Source organism: Chiloscyllium plagiosum, chromosome 4 (assembly GCF_004010195.1).
Source record: "Chiloscyllium plagiosum isolate BGI_BamShark_2017 chromosome 4, ASM401019v2, whole genome shotgun sequence".
Classification (NCBI taxonomy): Eukaryota; Metazoa; Chordata; class Chondrichthyes; order Orectolobiformes; family Hemiscylliidae; genus Chiloscyllium; species Chiloscyllium plagiosum.
Genome location: NC_057713.1, coordinates 45,961,377 through 45,986,216, shown reverse-complemented (window position 1 = coordinate 45,986,216; position 24,840 = coordinate 45,961,377). Strand labels below are relative to the sequence as shown.

The window sequence follows — 24,840 nt, the reverse complement described above, 5'->3', positions numbered from 1 at the left end:
ACCGGTCAAATGCATACCAGAAGGGCTTACAGATTGATCATCAACCTGCTTGGTGACAGTCTGACTCACGTTCTATGGCCCTCAACTTCTCAGGTGGGTTTGAACCACCTCACTCTTAATAGAGGGGGTTAGCCTCTATGTAACAATTTGTGTAATACTTTGTTACTTTGCTGGAATAATTTCAGTAACATATTGGCTGAACTATCACCAAAAATTTTACAAGTAATTTTATCTCTGTAATACTTTCGCATAAACCATGTATTTTATTGAGGATTTTGTTTCAACTGTGCAGGAAGAGGTCAACAACAGATATATTGCTTTGGAAAAAGAGAAAGAATGGCAACAGTTTAAGGTAAATATGCTTTAAGACAAATCAGTGCACTTCTTGAGAAAAGGTAGATTATCAGAGCTCCATTTTGCATCCTACAGATTTTGGAGTGTCCTGAGGTATCTAATTACAAATGCTGAGCTTTATAACTCTCCAGAGTTCCCTTATATGATATTGATACAAGAATTTTAGATAAAGAGCAAATGTTCACAATGCAAGATGCAACAAAAGTTTTAAAAATCCAGCAAAAATGAGTAGGCCTTCTTAGGATTTAAAACTAAGTGACACCAGATCTGAGTTTTAAAATGTTGTGGGCAAGATGCGGACCAAACCTTCTCCATTTTGTTTCAACAAATCTGGATTTTCTGATTGTCATTATCTTGTTTCTCATATTTGGATGTGGGAAATGGGTGTTGCATTGCTGGCTGGGCAGGCATTTATTTGCACACCCTTAGTTGCCTAGAGAATTTGGTTGTGAACTGCTTTCTTGAACTTCATTCCTGGGGTTATGTGGTACATAGAATGCTGTTAGGAAGGGAACTCTGGGATTTTGACAATGAAGGACAATGATATAGTTTCAAGTCAGGAAGATGTATGACTTGGAGCGGCACTTTCAGCTTGAGGTCTTCAATCTGGAAGATGCTGTGAAAGTAGCTTTGGTGATTTACTGCAGTGCATCTTATAGATGGTACATACTGGTGCCTTTTTGCAATAGTGATGAAGGTAGTGAGTGTTGAAAATGGTGGAAGAAATGCCAGTGACATGGACTGATCTGACCTGAATGGCATTGAGGTTTTTGAGTGTTCTTGGAATTGCACCCATTCAGGCAAGTGGAGAGTATTCCATAAAACTCCAACTTATGCCTTGTAGATACTGGACAGGTGTTTGAGAACAAGTGGTGAGTTATTTGGGGCATAATTCTTCGTCTCTGACCTGTTGTTGTAACCACAGTATTTATACAGTCAGTCCAGTTAAGCTTTTGGTCAATGATAACCCTTAAGATATGGATAGTGGGAAATTCAGTGAAAGTGATATATTGGAATGTCAAGGGATAATGATTAGATGCTCTCTTACCCACTTGTGTGTTACAAATATTACTTGTTATCTTACTACTAATGAGTGCAAAATTATTTTAACATTGATGTTGATTATCTAGTCCCTCAATAATACCTTAATTGCGCTTGACAACAATTAAATATAAGGCAGGATTATAACTGGGATCCATAAAACTCCAACTTATGCCTTGTAGATACTGGACAGGTGTTGATCTTAACCTTTAGCACTGTGTCATGGCCAGTCACCTGACTGTGATTTTCCTTGAATTGGCCCAGAGGGCACACTTGCTGCCCAATCAAGTTCAACTGATAACCTCTTGAAGCTTAAGGCATATAGATGCAGCATCCTGTACCAGTTGAGAGAGCAGCTGAAGACTACTATTTTAATTTCCAGTTGGCTTCAACTTTCTTGAGGTAACTTCTCACCACTTGAGGTAGGCAACCTTTCTGCTCCAGTCTTGCCTCTGGAAAAATGTTTTACTGCAGTAGTATGCTGACAAACTAGCAAACCAGATTAAACAGGTTGGGGACTCCACTCATTGGAATTTAGAAGAATGAGAGGTGATCTCATTGAACCATGTAGGATTCTTAAGAGGCTTACAAGGTAAAATTGAGAGGATGTTTCCCCACCAGTGAGCATCTATGACCGGGGCATAATCTCAGAATTAAAGGGTGTCACTTTAAAGCTGAGATGAGGATAAATTTCTTCTCTGGCGGTTGCAAGTTTTTGAACTCCTTGCCAGAGACAGCTGAGGGGTCAGAATCCTTGCATACATTTACTGCCTAGATAGATAGATTCTTGATCAGTCAGGGAATCAATTGTTATGGAGAAAGGGGTGAGGAGTGAGGAATGTTGGATCAACTGTGATCCTATTGGATGGTGGAGCAGGGTTAAGTGGCTGATTGGCCTACTCCTGTTCCTATTTCTTAAGGTCTTATGGTCTTATTAAACTAGCCAGTAGTATGAAATTCAACACTAGTAAAATTGACTCTTATATTAGGCAGAGTTTCAGCCCCTATAACCTTCTAGCCTGACTGTTCTTTTTTAACTGCCTGAAGCCCAAGTTCACTGGTTTAGCCATGCATTCCTAGCACTGGCTTAACTACATAAAGTGCTATCAGGCTTCACTCTCCTCTGCCAAACTAGCCGTTGTTCCAGAATGATTGTGCAGACCATTTGTCCACCACCAGCATCTCCTTAAACTATTCCCCTAATCCTTGTTTGATGAATAAAGTATGAACAGCTCAGAGACTTATTTGTCACTAAGACTGTGTTCTTGGCTACCTTTCCAACTGGCCTATTCCAACCCAGTTCACCTTTCTCACCAAATGAAACCTGCCTGTAGACTCCTTCCTAGCTCAGCCGAGATCTGTTTCATGCACTAATTCCTTTCCTATCTGTCCCAATTTACTCTCTGAATTCATCCTGTCACTGACTCACTTCCTATTTTCCCAAACTCGTTTTCACTAAACTGTTGAAGATCTGACATCCTTTATGTCCCCCTTTGCTAAGTGGTATTGTGAATAGTTGCATCTCCTCTGGTACTGGCACTGTTTTCAAGCAGCTATCATCAATACACTTTTTTGGGAAATTGTGACATTTGTTTCAAATACTGTTCCATGAATTTGCATTATGCTTTAATATTATCTCCTGTTTGACTTTATATCAGTACATTTTGCAAGACCAAATAAATTATATGGAGCTTTACCTGACTAGGAGCACAGGCTGGACAATCATGCGTGGATCTAGGACACTTTATATGCAGTAATACAAGTTTTCAGGTCACTAACATAAATAATTAAATCAGGAATGCAGTTCATTAGCTATGCTTACCTCTATGCACATATTGTTCTGCTCTTTCATTAAGCTTTCTTTGTAATGCTAAAGGTAGTCTACAATGATATGAGAAATAGTTACGAGTAATGAGAATGAATGGGATCACAGGCATGTGGAGAAAAGTACTATACTGGACATTGCAGCATTGTTTTACTTGTGCCCAAAGTGTCTAAAGTATTATTTAATCTTTTTCTACCATGATCATGTGGTACCACCTCTGTGACCATGGCTGAGCTTGTGAGCATGCTGACTGCTCAGCATGGTTACTCAGCATAGATATCAGCATGGTTACTTGAGCATTTGACCTGCACAGATAGATACAGTTACAGATACATGGCCCCAAAGATGTGATTATATATGTGTGTTACTTTTCAGAACAATGTTGTACAGGGCAGTTATGAATGGAAGGGGTCTGGATAAATGGCCCTTCAGTTTGGTCAAAGCCTTTTACATTTTGTGTGCCTGTGCCTGATATTCCTGTGATGTGGCTTATCTTGATGCCACATTTCCTTTTCCTTCACCCATGCAAACCTTTGGTGAGAAGCTATGCGGTGCCAAGGTTCTTTTAAGTTGTGATGAAAGATTAGTGAGTTGGTGGCATATGAGCTACTTCTGTTGAAGCCATTTTTGTGTTTGAAGTGTGAACCCTGGCAAATAGTAAAGAGGCAACTAAACTGTTGTGCAAGTTTACAACATGGCAGATTGCGGGCAACAAAGTGACGTACATTCAAAGCCAAATTGATAGGGGCATGAAACTTGGAGCAGAGAGTACCAGTTATCCTGGCAGTGCTCCAGAGTTCTTTCATTCATTTGCAACATGAGATCTAGTCAATTTCTGCCTGCTGTGGAGGCTAACTACATTCACCACCTCCATTATTGCAGCTTTTGTCCCTCGAGTTGGTATCCTATTGCTAGCCCATGGAAAGAGGACGTCCCTACGCTCACAAAGGACCTTCAGCAAAAGATCCAAAGATGCAATGCTGTCGGATATCAGACATCTCCTTTGGGGTTTCGTTGAAGTCATGATGTGAGATCCATGAATGGTCCTACGTTGTAGAGAGTGAAGTGCTGACAGGGCGCCTTTTAGAAATGACACATGGAAGCTGGAATCCAGAAATTCAGGAGGGACCTAATTTCCCACAAGCCCACTGCTATAAGATTTGGCCTTTTAACCTGCTTGTTAATTATAATGAAATTTAAAGATTGTAAAACACACAAGAATACCCAACCTGCCATCAAGTGGAAATCCTTCATGCTATTTGGGCCTACCTATATATTCAACATCTGGAGTGTAACTTGAAGGTGCAATTTCAGACTTAGCTAGGAGAATGCTTATGTTCCATATGCTGGAAAGTTCTTCTATTTTGGGATCAAACCTTTGTTTTTAAATGAACCTGAATTTCATAAATATTAATGCCATTTGGAACACACTAATGAGATGGAAAAATCAGATTCAATTCTGTTTTTCGCTCATGAATTAGCTAATCTCAGAGAGGGGAGAAGGCAGAAAAGTTGTCATTGACTCCACTATTGCTGAAAGAGAAATAAAAAGAAAAAAACAAAAACAGATGGCAATTATTTTAAATGAAGATGCAACCAATTAGATATGAAATACATGTTAAAATATGTTCATATTTGGTATTAGTGAACCAGCATGGTAAAGTATTCTAGTCCTGAATCTTGATGTTATGGACCAGGCCAGACTCCTCAAAACATTTCAAGAAGGTATCCCAGACCTAACTTTTCTAGCTGTTTTAAGCAGGTGTAAGTGCATATTCCAACAGTAATGCAGCTGGCCCAACCACTCAGTTTTAAACAAAACAATTTATTTATATATAAAAAAAAGAAAATCAAATTTAGAATAACATAGCTGCTTGAAAACCCAATCTACTCTATCGCAACTTAATGATGCTGTTACAGATACTTGCAATAACTCCATAAATGCCCACTTGGTAAAACCCCGACATATGGGAACCTCTGACTTTACGACCCCTCTGAAAAAAAACAAGGACACAATAACCTTGTTAATGGAGCAGCATCATCACACCTCCCCTTAAAAAAAATATGAACTATCAATATCCAAAAATGCCTTCATTTTAAAACCCCTTAATTTTACACTGTTAGTACACTACAATATCCATATACTTTACATTGACTATAAACATGCAAACATGCACTACTACATTCTATTTCAGTCTGTTTACTCCTGCCACCAAATGACTCAGCTTAGCAATCACGTTTTCTCGTCCTGCCACATGCACAATTTTCAAATTGAGTGGCTGTAACAACAAGCTCCACCTAAACAGTCAGGAATTTTTGTTCTTAAATTTCTCCACAATCTTCAATGGGTTATGATCAGTGTATATATGATTGTCTCAGATACATTAATGGTGACATAAACATTGAAATGTTGTAACACCTACACCAAGCTCAAAGTCTCATTCTCAACTATCAAATATTTCTGCTGATGAATATTCAATTTCCTGGAGAAACCTGATAGGTCTTTCTACTTTCTCGTCCTGTAAGCGCACAGTACCGACACCCATATACTTGCATCGATAGCCACCTTGAATGGCTTTGCATAATTAGGTGTGGCTAACACTGGGGCAGAGGTTAACACAGCTTTCAGGCTGTCAAATGCCTTCTGACACTCTGCCGTCTACTGAAACTTCTTGTCTTTCTTTAATAATTCAGTGAGTGGAGCAGTCACATTGCTAAAATTTGGTATGAATTTCCAATAAAACCCACTCAATCCCAGGAATCGTAGTATTGTTGTTTTTGTTGATGATATGGAAAACTTCACAATTGGGCATTGGAAAATTCATTCTTACCAAGTTTATCAACTTGGTTTATTGAATTGGTTATGCATCAGTCTTAGTAACTGCCTTGACTTTGCAATAGTCCACAAATAACAATTGGGTACCATCTGGTTTTGGCACCATATGGGTGAGCTCCAATCACTATAACTTACTTTGATTATGTCATCTTGGAGCATGCATTCAATCTCCTTTTGAACCTGTGCCAATTTTAGAGGGTTATGCCTATAAAGATGTTGCTTAATCAGAACAGCATTTCTTATACCTACATCGTGCGTAATTAGGTTAGTATTTCCCAGCTTATTTCCACATATCTCCCCATGTGATAGCAATAACTCTTCCAGGTCATTTTGATTTTCCTCTGGAAAGTAAATAAATAATTTACCCCAATTCTTGACAACTTCCTCATTGTCCAATTTAATTTGAGGAATGTCCAATTCAGAATCCTCTGAGCTTAGTTCTTCACTTTGTGTTGTGATCAATAATGCAGTCTCCTTTTGCTTTCCTTCCCTGTCAAAAATACCTTTTGAGCATATTCACATGACACACTCTGTGAGATTTCTTTCTGTCTGGAGCCCTTATCAAATAGTTCACCTCACTCAATTTCCTTTTGACTTGATAAGGTCAACTAAACTTTGCAACTAAACCCAACACTGGAAGTAACACGAGCACCTTATCACCAAAGCAAAATTGTGAGTTTTTGATTTCTTGTCTGCTTCCTGTTTCATTGTATGCTGTGATACTTTTAAAATGCTGTCTAGCCAACTCACTGCTGTATTTAACCAGTCCCTAAAATTTGACATATAGTACAAATATATGGTATCTGAATTATGATTTATCAGTTTCTCCTTCATCAAGTTTAGTGGTCCTCTCACTTCATGCCCAAAAACTAATTCATATGGACTAAATTTGGTTGATTCATTTGGTACATCTCCGATGTCAAGAAGTATAAACAGAATTCTCTTATCCTAATCATTTGGATAGTCTTGATGATAAGCCCTCAACGTGATCTTTAATGTCTGATGCCATCTTTCTAGCACTTCCTGCAATTCTGGATGGTACGCAGTAAATTTGAATTGTTTTATTCCTCAGTTGTCCATAACTTCCTTGAATAATTTTGATGTAAAGTTTGACCCTTGATCTGACTGTATCTCTGTGGGTACACCATATCTAGTGAAAAAATTTGAGTAACTCATCTAAAATTCTTTTAGCTGTGATATTGCATCATGGAATGGCTTCTGGAAATTGAGTAGACACATCCATTATTGTTAACAAATAATTCCCACTTTTTGTTTTCGGTAGGGGTCCTACACAATCATTTAAGACTCTTGTAAAAGGTTCCTCAAATGCAGGAATGTGTACTAAAGGTGTGGGTTTCATTGCTGCCTGTGGTTTTCCAATTACTTGACACATATGACATGTCTGACAAAACTCAACTCCAGCCTTATGCAGTCCAGGCCAGTAAAAATATTTTTGTAATTTAGCTTGAGTTTTTCTTACCCCTAAATTACCTCTTACTGGTAGTTCATGCACCACCTACAACAATTCCTTTCTATAACCCACTGTCAATACGACTTGATGAACTTCTGCCCATTCCTCATCTGCTTGACTATATGATGGTCTCCATTCCCTCATTAAGACATCATTTTTAAGTTGGTAGCAGACTGGGATATATCTAGATTCTCTTTCCTTGTATGCTTTTTGCTATAATTAATTTAGTTTCTCATCTTTCTGCTGTAACTTAGTTAATTTCTCTGAACTAAAAATGCCTGCTTTGTCATCCATTTGCTCCTGTTTTGTCTCAACCATTTGATTAAACAAGGTCTGTATTAATTTCTCTTCAATTTCTTAACTGTACTTTTTGATCTCTCCTGTTTCAACTGGTGACTTTGTGACCTCGTTACCACACAGTCTAGAAAAATCCCAGGATATGTGTCTTTTAATAGTTCAGTTGCCTGAGTTTTCACTGGCTTTTCAGTCACAGTAGGCAACACTCCTACCTATGAACCAGCTATATTGTTAGCAAGGACAAATTGTGTTCCTGGAACTGAGAGTTTGTCCAGTACTCCTACCACTACTTCTCCACTCTTCACTGGACACTCTAACCTCACACTACCTAATTGAGCACTTCTTGCCTCACCATGAATTCTTGTTATTAGCACTTTTTCTGGCAATAGTCCTTCAGAGGTAGATATCTCCTCAGCTTTCAACATCAAAGGTTGAGAGGATCCTGTATTTCCTAATATTGTAACCTCCTTACCTGTTGCTCCTGGCCTATGTGAGTAAACTTTACATTCGCAAGTATATCGTTTAAGAAGATCTGGCACTTCCTCCTTAACCAATCTCTGACCAGCTTGTACATTCTGGTGCAGCTTTCTAGCCTCCACTGTACTTTCCGTTACCACTCCAACAAAATTCACTGGCTTATCTTGTTTTCCAATGTTTGGCTTCCCAGGGCTTTTCCTCACCCACCAACACTGCAAATTCGTGTGGCCTACTTTATTGCAGTGAAAACACCTCTTTCCTCTACAACAGTTTCTTTTTAACCTTTGGTAAGTTATCCTTATGATCTTCACTGAGAGCTACCTTTCCCTTACCATGTGAGGATTTCTCTTTTCCCCAATTTCTATCCCTCACTGATTGAAATTGATGTTGAAAGCCAAACTTTCATTTATGAACTAACTCAAAATCATCAACCATTTCAGCTGCTAATCTTGCTGGTTTAACTCTCAGCTCTTCCACATGAGTTCTCACTACCTCAGGAAATGAATCCTCCAAAATAATCATCTCTCTAAGGGTGTCGTAGGTTTGCTCTATTTTTAATGCCCCATTCCACCTATCAAAATTACTTTGTTTGATCCTTTCAAACTCAGTGTAGGTTTGACCAGGTTCCTCCTTAGATTCCTGAAACATTGTCTGTAGGCTTCACACACAAGCTCATATGCACTTAAGATGGCTTTATTCACCTCCTCATATGCCCCAGATACTTCCTCTGATAATGATGCAAATACCTCACTAGGTCTACCTACAAGTTTTGTTTGGATCAAAACCCACATAGTCACGAGCCACTTCATTTGTTTAGCCACTTTCTCAAATGAGATGAAAAAGGCTTCTACATCCTTCTCATTATCTTGGGCAATGCTTGAATATATTCAAACAGATCCCCACCAGGCCTTTGGCTACCATGGATTTGCACATCCTCACTATCTTCCTCACTAAGATTACCTTCAGCCTTCATCTCCATCCTTTTAAGCTGATTTTCCTGTTTAAGTGCCAATTTCTGAAGTTCAAATTCCCTCTTTTTCCTTTTCTCTTTCTTCTCTCTTTTTCTTTTTGTTCTGCTAAAGTGTTTCAATCTTTTTCTCTTCCCTCTGCTTTTAATCATAATTCAAACAGTTGCATTTCTTCTGCCCTTTTCTTTTCTTTTGTCTCTAACTCAAGCTGATTCATTTTCAATTGAATTTTAGCCATCTGTAAAGATTTTGATAGCATTTCCAGCAAATTTAAATGCTGAGCTATTGCTGAAGTTATGTGTCCTTTCCTCACGGAAGGAGGCAGCTCCAATGCCAGCCTGACTGCCAATTTGTTTACCTTTTGTAAAGCTCCCAAAGTCACTTCTTCCACCCCCAGAAAACTTAGTCAAAGAGCCATTACTACACCAAGCACTATTTAAACCAACCGAGTTCAATACTCAGAACAAACAACACTAACATCTACCACTCGCACCCTATGAGTCTGACAACCCTAATCTTAAATTGGAACTATACAATAAATCCCACAAAGAGACTGCAATCTGTTCTGGACTAGGCCAGACTCCCTCAAAACATTTCAAGAAGGTAGCCCAGACCTTAACTTTTCTAGTCATTCAAAGCAGGTGTAGAATGCATGTTCCAGGAGTAATGCAGCTGGCCCAAGTGTACTCAGTGTTAAGCAAAACAATCTATTTATACGCAAACAGAAGAAAACCAAATTGAGAATAACGTAACTACTTGAAAACCCAATCGACTCTATTGCAAATTAATGATACTGTTTCAAATACTTGCAACATCCCCAAAAATACCCTCTTGGCAAAAAAAGGTAAAATCAAGCACAGGTTCTTACAGGACAGATGCCAGAGAGATAGAGAGGATCAGCATGTAGCTATTTCTTTGACCAGCAATATCATAAACAGACTGCTTGCTAAAACCAAACAAACCAAACCCTGAACGGGGACAACTGTCCACACCCCCTTCATTGTACAAGTGTTTGAAAAGAATTTTTTAAAAGAATGACTTAAAAGCAATCTCAAGTAGATAAACCCAGACACATGGGAACCTCTGACTTTATGACCCCTCTGAAAAACAAACCAAGACAAAATAACCTTGTTCAAGGAGCAGCATTGTCACACTTGATAATTTAGAAAGAGAATGGCACAATTACACACAGAATTACACTGAACAGTCACTTATATTAAGAACACAATCAATGTCAACTGAACTTGCACCTCTTTTTTGAAAAAAATAATAAATTGCAAATTGGAAGAGGAGACAGTTCTTTGCACATACATAAAGCAGGTTTCTGCTCAGTATGCCTCTTAGTTAGAATCCACCCTTTTCAGGATTCTTCAGCAAATTCTGTCCCTCCAATCATCATAAACATTATGAAAACTCCTTCTTATGACGCCAAGGGGAGTATTTGATTCTCCTCTCTGTATAGACAATATAATCAACTATCCTATCTCCATGAGAGCCAGATTCAACTCCTTCTCCTGATGGTATCTGCTACATTACAGCAGTCCAATATTTAATGCCCAATTTATTAGCGAGTTTTTTGGGGACATGGAGCAGGTGACCATATGGGACTGGATTAATTTTAAAGTAGTTTCAAGATCAAATTTTGATTGTTTCTGTGTACATGTAAGAATTGTCTCTGTGCCCATTTTGAAGCCACAATGTTGGATGAACCAGAAATTCTAATCCTTGATAATGAAAAGTGTTAATTAGTTTTTCTATCATTCTTTCTAACAGCAAAAAGTAATAAAGGAAACAATATTTTACAAAGGAATACGCCCTGACACTGGAAAATGGAAACATGACTGGAATAAAAAGGAACACTCAAAAGGAAATGTCTCTCAGTCAGTTTGAGAATGACTCCAGAATATTATGGTTGGAACAACTGGGTGGATCTCAATTATCTTCCGACCACTAAGTATCTGTAGTTATGCTCCTAGTTCTGATTCACTTCAGCATAATAGGCTTTCTTCTTTCTTTACAGCCAAAAGCAGAGATCTTGAAAATTGCATATTATTGCATGCACTTCCCTTGGTATGAACTGCTAAGAAGATGGCTAATTCATGAACATAATGCATGGGATTCTTCACAATTATCTTCCCTGTTCCACTTTTGTTTTGATACCCTGAGCATAAAGTAATAATTGTTGTTCAACTATGAAGGATTTTCAATTAACCCTTTCTTCCCTAGGGTTAAATAAACCTTGAGTGAAAAGCACATGTTCAAGGAAATGGCAAAACTAGACTGTTTCATTTCGCCAGTTAACAAATATGCAAATTCCAAAAATAACATTCAATATTCAAAAGAGTCAATCTGTGTGGTCTTCATGCAGAGTTAGGTTCACATCATTGTCTTTAGAGTGTTGACTTTGAAAACTTCAGTTCCAACAAATTAATCTCACAGCACAGTTCTATAACAACTGCAAGCATACAACAAATTACTAATAACATACATAATGAGCTGGATTTTATAGTCAAGTGAAGCAAAGCAGTCACCTAGAGAAAGGTGCCCACAAGGTCCAGTGATCTCTGTGACATGGCCTTCTTCCCCAATGGCAGTTTAAATGTGATTCAAAGTCAAGGGAATCTCTAAGCAGGCAGCAGCAGTGATGATAGTGAGCAGGGTAAACACCCACTCACTTTGAAGTATCCTCATAGACCGATACTGGGAAGAAACAGCATTATCTTTCACATTTAATTTATATTTTAGATAGAATTATTAAAATAAACTATAATTTAGAAACTAAAATATTAGATTAGATTCCCTACAGTGTAGAAACAGGCCCTTCGGCCCCACAAGTCCACACTGACCCTCCGAGGAGTAACCCACCCAGACCCATTTGCCTCTGACTAATGCACCTAATACTATGGGCAAGTTAGCATAGCCAATTCACCTGATTTGCACATCTTTGGACTGTGGGAGGAAACCAGAGCACCCGGAGGAAATCCACGCAGACATGAGGAGAGCATACAAACTCCATGTAGACAGTCGCCCGAGGTTGGAATCGAACCTGGGACCCCTGGTGTTGTGAGGCAGCAGTGCTAACCACTGAGCTATCATGCCGCCCTAATATTTGCAAACTTTGAAACGTTATTGTAACATGTGAATTATTTTTATTGTAATGGAGTAATTTGACATTACATAAATATAAAATTGGCTTTTCAATATCATAGATGGTGTTTATCAGTAATCATGAAGCTCTATTAAAATCCATGTCGTACCTTATTCAGGAAGGTGTAAGTTACGTTCCCATGGATTTTTTACGGTAATATTATGCATAAGAATAGAAATTCTTGGCAATTTTCAGGCGTTTTATGTTAATTACATTCTAGGGGAGCCCTTTAGAGTGCATTCTGTGAAGGAATATCTAATCATTGGTAGCAACTTCTGGAATGCTTCATGTGCCTGTATTAATATGGAGCCTCAAAGGTGCTATCAGTTTCAGTGTTAGAATGAGGTTGGTAAGTTCATCTGAGACATGTATGTATAAGCAATTCTAGCGACTTGTTAGCCCCTCTACATAGTCTGTCATATTCTTCATGATACTGAGGTTGGTTATGAGATTCATCAGCTTCTTTTCCCTCTTTGAGTGCTTTTGCTCCACAATATCCTTATTGGCCAGAGTCTACTCTCTCAGTAATGCCATGTTCTGCATTGCACAGCAGACCAGCACAATCTGAGAAATCCTTACTGGATTATAATTAAATGCCCAATTGGACTGGTCTGGACACTTGAACCTACAAGTAACCCTGTGGGTGCAGCTTCCTCTCTCTCAGAAGGAGCATTTCATGAATATTATCTATGGCAGCTGGTATGAAATCACTTTCTTTCTATTTCCTCCACGTACTCACCCCCTCTCAGTCTCCTTTCAAGGCACACAAGTACCATCAGGCAAATAGCACTCTGGGGACCCAGCACTCACCTGAACTGCTGCATCATTATCTACTTGCCAGAGCTCTGACACACTTTAGCACCTGTACACTGTCTGGAAAATTAGAACAGGGTCATAAATTCCCAGTTAATTGCCTCTCTACTCAGCTGAACTACCTATGTTTTCTCATAATTTTCTTCCCAATTCAATTGACACTTTAGTTACCTATTTGCCATTTTGTCAGTTCATTATTCAAGTTCCAGTTCAAATGTAACAATCCGTTTTGAACATAGCTTTTGTTACCTCTTTTCATTTACTTAACAACAATAAAAACCGCTCAAATCCATGAAATAATAATCATAAAAAGAAAACTCATTACCTTTACAGGCCGACAGGGAAACTAGGAGATGTACAAACATTTTTTACAGGCAGAATAAGTGCAAGGCAGAAATGCCAACTCGGGTGAATTAATTGCGTGAGATATACTTTCTGGATAGAATTATGCCTCTCTCAATCTCACGGGAGTACTCCAAAAGTTTTGGATTTTGCTGCTGGTCAGACATGAGGCTGGCAGAAAAGTAGATGGGAAATTGGCAGTGGTTGCAGACAAGACCTGAAAATGTCAGCAACAGTTTGGCCCAAGGGAGAGAGACAACATACGGCTGGCAGCTGCGAACAACAGTATGAAGAGAACATGGTGGTGGTGGTGGTGTTGGTCTTCAAATCAAGAGTGGTGAGATGGATGCCAAAGAGCATATTTACAGTGAAATAAAACAAAGAACTGTGGATGCTAGAGCTCTAAAAATATACAATTGTTGGTGAAAGTCAGCAGGTCTGGCAGCATCTGTGGAAAATAAACAGAATTAAAGTTTGAGTCCAGTGACCCTTGTTCAAAACTTCACAACACATTTTCAGTGTTCAGTGCAGAAGATGTCAATGATTTTGGTATCCAATGTAAGGAAAGTACAATATTTCAGATCACACCCTGGCTGTGTCAAGTGGCCAGAGGTCATGGGCACAGGGTAATATATTCACATGAAAAGCTACATCAGTTTTACAATGTTATTTTTTCTTGCATTAAACAGATCTTGACTATGTCTTTCAACATTTTCTATATTGAATAGAAGGAACATATATTTCAAGCCAAACATAAGACATTTGTTATCAAAAGTCCATTTTTGAGTGTACTCGACCCAAAATATTATCTCTGATTTCTCCCCACAAATCTGCTAGACCTGCTGAGCTTTCCAGCATTTATTTTTGTTTCCATAAATATACTACTACTTTTAATTAATTGATTCCCACACATTAAAATTGAGTCAGTGATAATATTCATAGGAATAGCTGTCTGCCTTGAATTTCTTCCACACAATCGACAAGCAAAGTTCTAACCTTGATGCACTGTTTCCCCCTCTAATGTCAGTAAAGGTCATTTGTAAACATTGGATTTTTTTTTGTTCTTCAGAATAATACATGAATAGTACACACCAAAGGAAATGGAAGTTGAATTCATCAATCAATATGAGCGGATGAAAAGGAGCATAAATACATTCTTACAGTTAGATCAACAAAAATCAAACAGTTTGTACACTGAAGTCATTTTAAAAATTTTTAGTTGTCAAATACTAACTCACAATTACCCACCACAGCAGACGTAGTAATAATGGAAAGATGTTCCCTGGAAAAATTAAATGGTTAGGTCAGTTTATTGTAGAACCATTGCAAAATCAGTGGATAAGACAGGTAGCAAGTTCTGCAAGTTCTTCATTCTCTGCTATTTCTCTGGTTTCGAGTATCTAATTTGAAGTACTATATTTTTAGATAGCACTTTTCCAGTACCTGTCATGTTTAATAGACAAGGTGCTGTCGCAATAGGAAAAATGGTGCCTGTACACGCTGTACCACATATTAGATCTACAGAAGCGATTGAGATAATTTTCTTGACTCAAGAAGCCTTTGGAATCTGAAATGCTTTATCTGAAAAGGTAGTGGAAGTCAATTCTATAAATAATTTTAACAGTGACATGTAATTGAGGAATAAGAATTAATATAGAATTACAGATAAAATGTGGGTATTTGGGACTAAGTTCAACTGCATTTTCATAAATATGTGACTATGTCTTGGCCTCAGCAGCGAACTGTTAACAAATTATTCCGTTGTTCAGGCAAGGAAGGCTCTACACTAAGTCTAACTGAATTTTCTGCACACCTGCAACTCCAGCTGCCTGGTCCAAAAATTGGAGAGTGACCTGTTTTTGGACAGGCATTGGGATTGGCAGGGGCTGCAGGGTGGGGTGCATGTCACTAATAATATGGAATTAAAAGACTCTACTGTCTAACTAAGGCCAGAGAGCAACCACCCCAACCAGTCCACTTCTATTGTAACAGGACTGGTTATATTCCTGATGACCAATTTGCTCTCAGGTAGTGAGTCAATCACTGAAATCTCCCAAGGAGGCTATGAGCTCTATTTTGTCAAGATTTCCAACATGGGATTCTCAGTGCTTAGAATCCTGGCAGGTAAAGGGTCACAAAAAAAATAGCCAGATCAAAGGGGTCATTTCTTTTCAGTATTTCTCATAACTGTTGTTCAACTGGCTGAACAGCAAGTCCTTAATTAAGAAGACTGCATTTTACTCATACTTTTATTGCACAGATAATTCTTTCAATATCACATTTCTGCAGTAACAAGTCATAAGTGAACTCATGAAATGTGTATTTTTGTAATAGATCTGCAACATTCATGAACAACACATAAAATGATATCTGAGCTTAGAATTACCATACCTCCATTATCTGATCTTTTTAACATTTGATGAGCAGGAGCTTGACTCAATTTTCCACAATTGAACTTCATTACTCACTTACTAGAATACTGCAGGTACACTGAAACAATGGTTATTAGAGATTAAGGATAAAATACATTAATGGGAGGGATTTAGAGAGAAAGATATTTAACTGTATAAAAGTAGTGAAATATGAGAAGCAATCAGTTCATGTACTGGACGATGTCAGTTAGACTTGGACACAATTGATACTCATGATTCATTGGAGCGTGCTATACTGTGTGTGCTACACTGTTCATTGGGAATTCAAGTAGTAAGGGCCAGGGGCTGAAGATATCAACTATTGCCATTTAAAGATAACCCACAATTCATAAAAAGAAGGCATATTTTGGTTGCAGGCAATTTGCATTGCTCAGTTTATTAAAAGTAGTAAGAGCAGTTGATGCTGTATTAAGGGTGTGTCATAATGGTGCTAAAAATGGACGCCATCATCAGATTTTAATGCCTGAAATCTTTCATAGACTAAGACAGTTTTTAAACAGAAAAAATACTGACTTAAGGTGACCACAATGATCGACTGACCAAGTTAAGCCAATCATCCTTACTAGGCACGCAATTATGAAGACATCCCCAAAGAAAATCAATGAGGGTCTCTCCTGACAAGTGGTGGGCTCAGGACACTGACATGAGAATTCAAAAACCTACAGAAAAATCCTGATTTTATATTTTAAAAACTAATTTAGTAAAACTCTTTACTGCTGTACTGGTTGTCTCAGACCCACATTATGGATGGAGACAGGAAACACTAAATTACGAACAGCCAGGTTTCCAAAAACAATGAAAGGATAAAATAACAAAATCTTTTCCATGCTATGTAGTGAATGGGAATTATGGAATGCATGCCCTTGTGATATCCAGCCCCTCAAATTAACTCTAATGTAAAATAAACATAGAAGAATTTGACTTTGTACCATGTGTGTCTTACAGAACATAATTCAGTCCAGATTCATCTGTTTCTGGTTTAAAGGCTAAAGAAGAAAATAACACTGTTTAAATTAAAAAATATATATCTTCAAGCACCAGCTGACCAAAATGGATACAAAACCAAGCTTTAGTGGGATAGTAAAGGAAGACTTACTTTGATTTAATTACTTACTTGGTCCATTTTATTTGAGTTTTATAAGCGACAAGTTGCTTCCTTTTGAAACCCTTGGTTTATTGAATTCTGTGATTACTTGACTCATGCATGATATCCATTTTCATTTAATTATATCTGAGGTATGTTCAACACAGTTTGTAATTTAACCAGAAACTTTGCACTAAGAATTGCATCAATTACAATTATCCAATGGAAATTAATTTTCCTGCAATTTATTCTATGAATTTTAAATAAACTGTAAATTATTCTTAGACTTTTCTGAGTAAGATGACCAAAATTGCTAATGTTGGTAAAATTTCCTGAGCCCTTAATGCATCCCAGCAGACCGGATCAGTATTTTCACTTGAACTGATAGTTGCAGCCTTTGTGCTTGCATTTTAAAGGGCTGGGGATTTAAATCACTTAAGTTCAGGATACTTAAAAAAATCTTATTCATCTTCAATACTTTGTGCATAAAATTATGGTTCTTAATTTCCAGATTTAGGCCAGTGGATCAGTGAGAAGTGTCAGTTTGAACATTGAACTAATTTCAAATAGTTTGCTGAGTTTGGATTTCTTAATTCTGGGATTCGAACCCAGTATCCTTCCCCTAGCCAGGAAAAAACAGAAACAGCCAAGAATGAGAATGGGCTTCCACATCTACATCACACCTGCCAGTTTTGATTGTCTCCAGAGTTTGGCTCAACTCCCAGAAAATCCAGCCAGAGAGTTATGCAGTTTCTTTGGGTTAAAAGATGACATTTGATGCATTGTATTTCTACCCACACTCTATGTTAGAATCCAGTTATTCCAGTTCACCAACTTTACCCCTGCATCCCTGCAAGTTTGTTTTCCTCAAATGTCCAGTCAATTTATTTTTGAAATGATTGATTATCTTTATAACACACTTTTAGGCAAGGAGTATCCAGGTCAATATTACTTGCTACATAAACATTTTCCTCACATAATGAATCCACACCTTGGAACTTCACCTAAAAATGTAATTTGTTTCTGCTAGTTTCTGTTAGTCCCTGCAATATGAGTGAATGAAAACAGCTTTTCTTTGTCTATCTTATCCAATCTTTCATAATCTTGTAAGCTTGTAACATACCTCTCTTAAATTTTTTAATGTTCAAAGGAGAGCCAGTGCAGCTTTTCCAAATAATCTCATTTTCCTAGTGTGGAACTATCTGAGTTCCACACCCTTCCTAAGGTATGGTGTCCAAAACTGGGCTCAATTTTCCTATTGTAAACTCACATCTGTACTTTTGTGCTCAAAATTGCACATTTCTGTTTGATATTATGGCAGGCTGATAAGTTATCTGGTATCAGATTAGATTACTTACAGTGTGGAAACAGGCCCTTCGGCCCAACAAGTCCACACCGACCCGCCGAAGCGCAACCCACCCATACCCCTACATTTACCCCTTACCTAACACTACGGGCAATTTAGCATGGCCAATTCACCTGACCTGCACATCTTTGGACTGTGGGAGGAAACCGGAGCACCCGGAGGAAACCCACGCAGACACGGGGAGAATGTGCAAACTCCACACAGTCAGTTGCCTGAGGCGGGAATTGAACCCGGGTCTCTGGCTTGTGAGGCAGCAGTGCTAACTGCTGTGCCACTGTGTCACCCACAGTATTGTAGCATGTACAGTTAATATTTGTAGCATGAATAATAAGATAGGTTTCCTACTGAAGTCAAATATTACAACATTAATTCACAAGGTAACTATATACATTCAAACTCTATTATGGACATCAATATGGTCTGGGATCCATGAATTAACAGGTGATTGACTAACTGACTCCCCTGATGGATTAATAAGTACAACAGCAATTATACAAATTGGAGCTGGTATCTTTATACAAGAATTTCACATGGCATGATGTCACAGGGGAATCATCATTTAGGTGTTTTAAAGGTATCTGACTTTAGATATAGGCAATATCGTAATATTCCTCTGTTCCTTTGAAAAATAGAATTTCTCCTATGAGAAATATGGCAGCATGGTGGCTCAGTGGTTAGCACTGCTGCCTCACAGCGCCAGGGACCTGTGTTTGATTCCAGCCCCGGTGACTGTCTGTGTGGAGTTTGCACATTCTTCGCTTATCTGTGTGGATTTCCTCCGGATGTTCCGGTTTCCTCCCACAATCGGAGATGTGCAGGTTAGATGAATTGACCATGCTAAATTGCCCATAGTGTTCAGGGATGTGTAGGTGAGGTACATTAGTCAGGGGTAAATGTAGAGTAACTGGGTAGATGAATGGGTTTGGGTGGGATACTCTTCGGAGGGTTGGTGTGGACTTGGGCTGAAGGGCCTGTTTCCACACTGTAGAGATTCTATGAAACATATACAAGGCTACTTAACCTAACTCATCTGTATATGACCAAAAAGAACCTTTTCTGAAATAAAGGCAAAAAAGTGTGGATGATGGAAATCTGAAAAAACAAACACAGAGAATGCTGGAGAACTGGTTTGCCAGTATCTGTAGAGAGAGAAACAGAGTTAATGTTTTGAGTCTAGTCTGGACTACGAAGAAGTATGAATCTTAAACACTCAAAACATCAACTTTGTTTCTCTTCTCACAGATGCTGTCAGATCTTTTCTGAAATCTACAGAGTGGATTCAGGCCACATGCTCATGATGAGGTGTTCCAGCTATTCTATCCAGTCGTTGTTAGATGTAGTGGTTGCATTTGTTCTTATTGATAATGACCAGATAGGATAAGATCAATATTAAAATTATCTTCTATTTCATATTCAATGCCATCTACTTTCAGGTCTATGAATGTATTTTTATTGTTGGCTTGATTTGGAAGACAATTCAGAATACCTGATTCCCAACTTGTAAAGGATCTCTGGATTATAGCATCTTATTTTGATGATGAGATATTGGAGCTCAAATGCGATAGGCATGATGTCTTGCAACAGTCAACATCAAGCTGTTGTGATGCCCTTATAAGTGGCTCCCAGTAAATCATTTGTAACAATCTTCTGACGTAGGAAATGTTTGCTCAACATATAACTGTGGAATTTCTGTGTTCCAAGCGCCAGTGCCAAAATCTCCCTTTCAATATGAGAATAGTTTGCATGGGCCATCATGAAGAGTTTGCATCCAAATGAGATGGCTTTGTTGCCCTGCAACAGTTATGCACCAAAGCCTTCTTAAGGTACCTCTACCTCCAGAATGGTAGGTTTAGATGGGTTATAGTTTAGATTTGTTTTAAAACGTAAAAAAAATCTAAATTATAACCAATCTAAACCTACCATTCTGGAGGTAGAGGCATCTCTTAAAATCTAAAAAATCAAGGGGCATGAGGAAGAGGATCAACCATGATCATATTGAATAGAGGAGCAGGTTTGAAAGGTTGAATAGCTTACTTCTGGTCCTAGTTTCTACATTTCTGTTTCTATAAGACTGGAGTATGCATTTGTAGGATGAAACCACATCTGTATAGCTCTCTGAGAAGAGAGACTTTATTCATAAACCTTGAATGTATGCCAATTGATAGTCTCCTGAGGTGCCTTGATTTATGAAACTGTCTTTATCGTGTGGAGTAGGCATTCTGGACATTCTCAATTGCCTTGTGCATCTTCTTTGGATTTCACAGGTCTTCCTGAAAACTAAAATGGCAGAATCAACTGATGGTTCGATGGAAGAGAAACCTGAAATGCAATAAGAACACTCCTGGCAGTCCCATTTGTGCTTTGGCTAGAAACTGTGATCGACCTTATAAGAGTACAAGCAGATGTCTGCCGTTGGATCTGGATCAATTCAAGTGTCTGTCTGCTTGTTTTTTTTTACATTAGTAGGTCTGTTCCACTAAAACACATTAGCTGGGAAGTTAATTAATCACGCTGTTATTGAACGCAGTCTTTTCACAGATCCTCCTTCTCCAGAAGAAATTGCTATGTCCCAGAATGCGTTGGAGCACTTTCATTTTGAAAGTTGCTTGCTTGTAGATTTCTGCCTTGGATTCATTGATGTAACTGTTGTCATGTCCCTCACAAATTTTGTTTCCACTGCCCACTGATCCTCTAATAAAAATATGCAAGAGGAAACCTCCTTAACTATTTTGCCCTGTCATTGAATTTTCAGGATATTCGTGAGTTTTCGAGTATGAACTCAACGGCTGTTTATTTTGAACTTTGGGCCTTCCAAAAGGTTGATCTTGAAGCAGTGGCAATAGTTACGACAAACAAGTGAGAATGAATGACTGATGTTGATCCTTTCTGTTTGAACATTGCTCCTGTGAGATTTTTAGCAGGTATAAAAGGGTTTTAAGATTCTCTTAGAGTGCTGTTTTGCAGGAACAGTATTTCATCTTAAACCACTCATGTCTTTTTTTTATGTTAAACCTTTAGTCAGGTATATATCTCCTGTAGACTCAGTGTTACAGTTTTTGAATCTCAACAAAGTTGAAGCACAAAGCTTAAAAGGCATTCAAATTTACATGTATTTTCAAAAGAAAGAAAGAATTGTGTGATGTATTGAACAAACCAAGAAATGGAACTAGTCTTTGAATAATTACATTACAGATTCTGCAGGAATCCACCAGAGAAAACAATTTATTATATTATCTACTGCTCCACAATTGACCTTCAGTGTGGACAAGTCTTCAAGCATTTCCCTTGATATCATGTTACATCAGTATGTGTAGTTAACCTGGAAATGGATTATAAATGTGACAGATCTTTCTACTTTATGCTTTAAATTGCAAGATTCTGTTATCACCTCTAAATTAATTTTTGTCATTGTTATCCCAGTATATTAATCTTTGATAATTGTTCAAATCGAAAACAGCCGAACTCATGATTTTTCATATGCAATAAAGAATTAATGAAGATTCTTTAAATTACTCAACCTAATTAATTAGCAGTAAGCAAAAAAGATGCAGAGGAACAGAAAGCAAAATAATGCAGATGTTGGCAACCTGAAAATAAAAACACAACAGTTGGAGAAGCACAGCAAGTCAAGCAACATCTGTTGAGAAATCATAAGTGGATTCAAATGAAGCGTTTATACTTAAAATATCAAAAAACTAATGTTATCTCAAAAGATTCTGTCTGATCTGGTTTTGTACGACATTACATACCCCCTTTGTTCAGTTGCATCCTGTGTACAAGATGTACATAACAAGCTGGAAAATTGCAAGATCTTTGCCCTTTTTGAGTCTCTTCAGGGACAGAAGGTTCTGAAGGTATAGAAAATTCACGGGGTTCATTTCAATATAATGGTGCAGATTTATTGGTAAACAGCCCAGCAGCAGCTAACATTGAATGGATCTCTGTATGAACCTGCATGCTCCCAGCAGCAAGAATTGATTTGAAGATAGATCTCATCCTCATCTGGGCTGTAGCAAGCTCCAGCAGCATAGGTGAGTACAAATACAAATGACAGGCTCTTTATAGAATGGCTTACAGTCACTGTAATGCCAAAATCATAAAACATGACTTCTGGTAAAATAACATTAACATTGAAAAGAATTTGAAAAAAATCACAGGTTTAGTATGAATCACTCCTTTTCTCTTTGTAGAAAAAACATACGTTTAAAAATGTTTCTATAGCTATATTTTTCCTGGTACAGGTTGCTTGAGACAGTAGCTTGAAGGATATACTCCATATTAAGCATGGCTGACCACCCAGAAGGAAATCTGCTAAAGTTTGCAAATGACACATGGTCCGATTTACTTTGTATAACTCAGAATAGCTCTCCAGTGCATTCATTTCCAAGATTTGGAGATGCCGGTGTTGGACTGGGGTGTACAAAGTTAAAAATCACACAACACCAGGTTATAGTCCAACAGGTTTAATTGGAAGCATACTAGCTTTTTCCCTTTCTGCAGGAGATTGTTTCACACTAACCATTTACCAAAGGTGTACTGGAAAGATTTACAGGCTGATAATGGATCTGTCTGTCCACATTATAAACACATATTCCATGACCATGAAGTCTTGAGGGGTTACTTGAATTTGAAGCTTCTGGTCCAGAGGTAAGAATGTGAGTTGTGCTACAATACCAACTAATTATTCAAACTTGACAGTGCAAAAATATCTCTCACAAAATTCTAAACATTTTTCAAAATTATACATAGAAAGTAACTTTAATCAGATACATCTTTTTAAAAGGTGATATTTAGAATATAGATAAATCAAGTTCAACAACGTAAAGAGATTTTACTTTCCAATAGTTCAGATTTTTAAAATGTTTCATCTTAAAACAATCAATCCATGTTTAACTTTCACTCTGGTGTTAACTGATTAGGTATGCATGAATTTTGTTCGAAAGTACAGGTGTAGAATATAAAAGTTCATGTTAGTGGTCAGCTGAACTTTGTACCGGCTTTTTAATTGGCATTTGAATTAGCAAATTCTCAAGAGTCATTGTTTGACCCATTGCAATTGTCAATTTAATATGCTGCATTACTGTAAAGAATTGCAGAGTGTCTTTGACATCTGGTTTAATGACGTCACTGCTAATACCACTACAAAGTTATTAGATTTTCCATTTCCTTTTCCAAAAATTGAATAAGCCCACATCAACACGCAGAGTTAGCAGATGAATCCAGATGAAAGACTTACTAAGTTGTCTGTACGATAGGTGCATAAAATGTCAGATGTCCTCAAAGCAGCTTCTGCTCCTTCACCATAATTTCACCAGAATTTCTTTCCTGCTTTTAATGTTATATTGACATTTGTAAAGAACATTTAAATTGTTTTCAATGCTAAAATGTTGGAAATCCGGAACATTAAATGTTGGAACTGTTAAAGGATGCTTGAGCTTTATGATGAAGCTAATTTACATTCAATTCTTGTCAATTGACTTCCTTTATCACAAAAGCTGAATAAATGTACTTTAAGACCATAAGACATAGGAGGAGAAATGAGGCCGTTTAGCCCATTGCGTCTGCTCTGCCATTCAACTGTGGCTGATAGGTTTTTCAACCCCATTTTCTTGCTTTCTCCCCATAATCTTTGATTCCCTTGGCAATCAAGAACTGAACTATCTCTGTTTTAAATATACTCATGACCTGGCCTCTGTTATGAAGATGTGGATATACTGTACCTTTAAGAGAGTTAAAGACAACAGAACTATATCACAGAACCAAGTGTTCTGAAAAAAAAAGTAACATTTGGTCGAACAACACGATTAGCTGGTTGCCTGGAGACAAAACCAAATTTAAATTTGACCAATCAGTTTAAATTATACCTGAAAATACCAACCTCCAATTAAGTTTGAATTGAGTATTTTAACAATCTTAAAAGCCAATGACACAATCCAATACTTTGGGGGTATAAGACCGGGAAAAACTAAACAGTTGAAAGAAGAACTGCCAAGTTACCAGCATGTAAAGACTGCCTGAAAAAATTGCTCTCTTAAAGGTACCTTTATCGATCAGTAACCTGTGAAGTAGAATCCCCAAGAAGAAGAAAACAAGGCAGGAGTACACAGAAGAACCGAAAGCTGCCTGGTTTTGAGATAAGAAGTTTTGTTTTGTCAGGATTTTTATCAGACCGGTATTGTAGAGGGTAAAGTAAAAGATAGATTAGAGGAAAAAGTTGTAAATAGTTGTTAGTTAATTACTCTCAGAAATAAAGTTGTTAATTTTTACTTTAAATAGTTCTTGGCCTCTCAAGTTTTCACAGATTACTGCACGGGATAAATATTTTCTCTGTTGCTGGTTGAAATTAAGCAGGAAGGTTTACCCCGTGTCATAACAACTCTACAGTC

General features: G+C 37.8%; 1 protein-coding gene across 1 annotated transcript in view; it reads left to right on the top strand.

Annotated features, from left to right (window-relative positions):
• Positions 1-21,233, top strand: part of cnbd1 (cyclic nucleotide binding domain containing 1) — a 95,452-nt gene extending 74,219 nt beyond the window's left edge. The window contains exons 12-13 of the mRNA XM_043688133.1: positions 293-352; positions 20,719-21,233. Coding sequence (XP_043544068.1) covers positions 293-352; positions 20,719-20,787 — 129 coding nt within the window. The 3' untranslated portion in view covers positions 20,788-21,233. The remainder of the gene's footprint in view (positions 1-292; positions 353-20,718) is intronic.
• The last annotated feature ends 3,607 nt before the right edge of the window (positions 21,234-24,840 follow it).